Genomic DNA, 2,792 nt, shown 5'->3' with positions numbered 1-2,792 from the left:
TATATATATATATATGCATATTTGAATTTTATGTTGAATGGAAAATGTTTATTTTATATATCTAACTACTGAAATAAGTAAAATAAGCAAAATGCAGATTTAGATTAGTTAATAATTTAATATAATTCCATACCTGTGACTAAAGAACCAGATATAAAATCTTTGGGTTTTCATTTAGTGATAAAACTTCATTTTTAATATGAAACAGTGAGTATTTTAAGCTGTTGGTTCACCTTTAGACAGAAACATAAAGTAAGCTGCTCTCCAGCAGACCTCGGTTTCTTCCACTTCAGCAGTTCTGGTTCTGGAAATGTTTTTTTTTTTTTTTTTACTTTTCCAGGACCTAAAGTCTGTTTAATCTCCTCTTCCTCCTCCAGGAGCCGTTCGTTCCTCAGAAGGGCAACAGAGTGACGTGGTATTGCTGCGGGCCCACAGTGTACGATGCGTCACACATGGGACACGCCAGGTAAACTGATCCGCACCAGAACCATTCTCCGCTGAAGAATCCTGACTTGTCTTCCTGCCAGAGACGAGCTGCTCCGCCTCTTTTCCAGGTCCTACATTTCCTTTGACATCCTGCGCCGGATACTGAGGGACTACTTCAAGTACGACGTCTTCTACTGCATGAACATCACCGACATTGACGACAAGGTGAGACCTGGATTAGTCCGTCTGGGATCGACACATAGGTGAACTGGTTCTGAAAAGATTTAATGATCTGTTTGTTTATTAAGAGACTTAGAGATTATTTAAGGCCGTTAAACTTGAGCTGGAAAACATCCAACGCTTTATGTCTTGTTACCAAAAGGATACGGATGAAGCGACCCAACATGCTGCAGGAAAGCTAACAAAAGTTTCATTTTCTGTTTCTCTCTGCTTCTGCTTGTTATCCAGAAGCAATTATTTCTTCCTGTAGGCGGTAACCATGGTGATGTGTTATTGTTACATCCCCTGGCTGCGTCTAGGATATAAGCTAGGAGGTTTCTGTAGTAAAACCCTAAAAGAAAAGGAGAACTGGGTTAACCTAACTCAGACTAAAACCAAAAAAAAAGCCTACAAAATAATCTACCTAGCAACAGAGATTGGGGATCTGGAGTCAACATTTCATCTGTATGTCATGTGTTTGTTCTGCCCGGTCACTGAACCAGGTGAGTCCAATCTGTAGAGTGAATTAACCCCGTTTAGATTGGACCCACCTGGTTTAGTGCAGGGCTCGATGTTAACCATCGCCCGATCGCCCGGGGCAAGCGGTTTTTATTGTCAGGAGAGTACAGATTTCATTGCATTTGCCCGCCGAATGACGTCAGCTGTGTTGATCTAAAGGTTTTGGACTCACCAACATGACGGCCGGTGAGAGTCCGACTGTAGAGCCTCTAACCTACAGGATGATTCTGTCTGCAGGAAACACGTCAGGTTCTGGACCTGTCTGAGGTTGCACCCAGGTCCGCTCCGATCGTTTGATAACGATCTTTGAGTTTGACCTGTCTTCCTTTTTCAGATCATTAAAAGGGCCCGGCAGAACCACCTTCTGGACCAGTACAGAGAGAAGCAACCAAAGGCAGCGAAGATCCTGCAGGACGTCCTTAGTGCACGAGTGGTGAGTTACGGATCGGATCAGGAACGGAGCGGAGGTCCGATCTGGTCTAAACTGGAGCTGTCTAATCCTCTTTACCTCCATGTTTCCAGCCCTTCCAGGAGCAGCTGGTTTCCACCACAGACCCAGATAAGAAGCAGATGTTGGAGCGACTCGATGCCGCCGTCACATCGGCTCTGCAGCCACTGCAGGGGGCGATGGAGAAGAACGCAGCAGATGAAGTCCTACAACCTTTGGCTCAGGTGAGACTGAGCAGAGATGCTGCTGAATTCAGACCTTCGCAGATGGTTTCCTGCTTCCGGGTGTTTTAGATTAATTAGCTTTTTATTCATCTTGTTTCTAACTTCTCCTGCTTTATACTCCAAGGTGTTGTTGGAGAAATCCAAGGATCTTCTGTCAGAATGGTTGGACAAACAGTTTGGAAGCCAAGTCACCGAGAACTCCATCTTCTCTGTCCTTCCTAAATACTGGGAAGGAGAGTTCCACAAGGACATGGAGGCCCTGAACGTAAGCCGCTTTGGAAGCCGTCACCAGGATGCCTTCAGGTGCTCAGACTGGTCACCCTTTCTGCTTCCATACCCCTCAGGTTCTACCTGCTGATGTTCTCACCCGAGTCAGCGAGTACGTGCCAGAGATCGTGGAGTTTGTGGAAAAGGTTGTCTCAAACGGTTACGGGTGAGGAAATAAACCGTCTGTAACATTCTCCTCCGTCTGTCTCCTTTTAATCATTTGGTTCTTGATTGTTTGCAGGTATGAGTCCAACGGTTCTGTCTACTTTGACACCCAGAAGTTTGATTCCAGTCCGCAGCACTCGTACGCCAAACTGGTTCCAGAGGCTGTGGGAGATCAGAAAGCTTTGCAGGAGGGAGAAGGTAGGGGTTTAGTTCATTCATGTCCTACTCCAAGCTTCCACTAGGAGCCGCCAGAGTCTCAGAACATTCAAGGATTTTGGTTTCTGATAGATTAAGGTGTGATGGAAAGCCTGTGATGTTGACCTTTGCAGAGGAAACCTCTCTGCTCAGAAGAATGTTTGTTTCAGTGTTTCTTCCTTTTCTTTTGAAAAAGAACAGGGTTTCCGCGGGTCCTTAACCTCTTACACCCTCAGGGGGTATAAATAAATTTCTGCCTGACAAAAACACACAAAAGTAAATCACTTATAGCCTCACAGCTATTAGATTTAAGAAGAAACTTTTGGTAC

The 2,792-nt window shown here is 44.9% G+C and overlaps 1 protein-coding gene across 1 annotated transcript in view; it reads left to right on the top strand.

Moving 5' to 3' along the window:
• The window catches only part of cars (cysteinyl-tRNA synthetase), a 17,377-nt gene that overhangs the window by 7,483 nt on the left and 7,102 nt on the right, over positions 1-2,792 (top strand). Inside the window, exons 3-9 of the mRNA XM_015396703.1 lie at positions 378-466; positions 555-651; positions 1,499-1,597; positions 1,687-1,836; positions 1,961-2,101; positions 2,181-2,269; positions 2,345-2,466. Of these exons, the coding sequence (XP_015252189.1) occupies positions 378-466; positions 555-651; positions 1,499-1,597; positions 1,687-1,836; positions 1,961-2,101; positions 2,181-2,269; positions 2,345-2,466 (787 nt within the window). The remainder of the gene's footprint in view (positions 1-377; positions 467-554; positions 652-1,498; positions 1,598-1,686; positions 1,837-1,960; positions 2,102-2,180; positions 2,270-2,344; positions 2,467-2,792) is intronic.

Source organism: Cyprinodon variegatus, unplaced genomic scaffold, assembly GCF_000732505.1.
Source record: "Cyprinodon variegatus isolate N-32 unplaced genomic scaffold, C_variegatus-1.0 Scaffold816, whole genome shotgun sequence".
Classification (NCBI taxonomy): Eukaryota; Metazoa; Chordata; class Actinopteri; order Cyprinodontiformes; family Cyprinodontidae; genus Cyprinodon; species Cyprinodon variegatus.
This window is presented reverse-complemented; position numbering and strand designations above follow the sequence as displayed.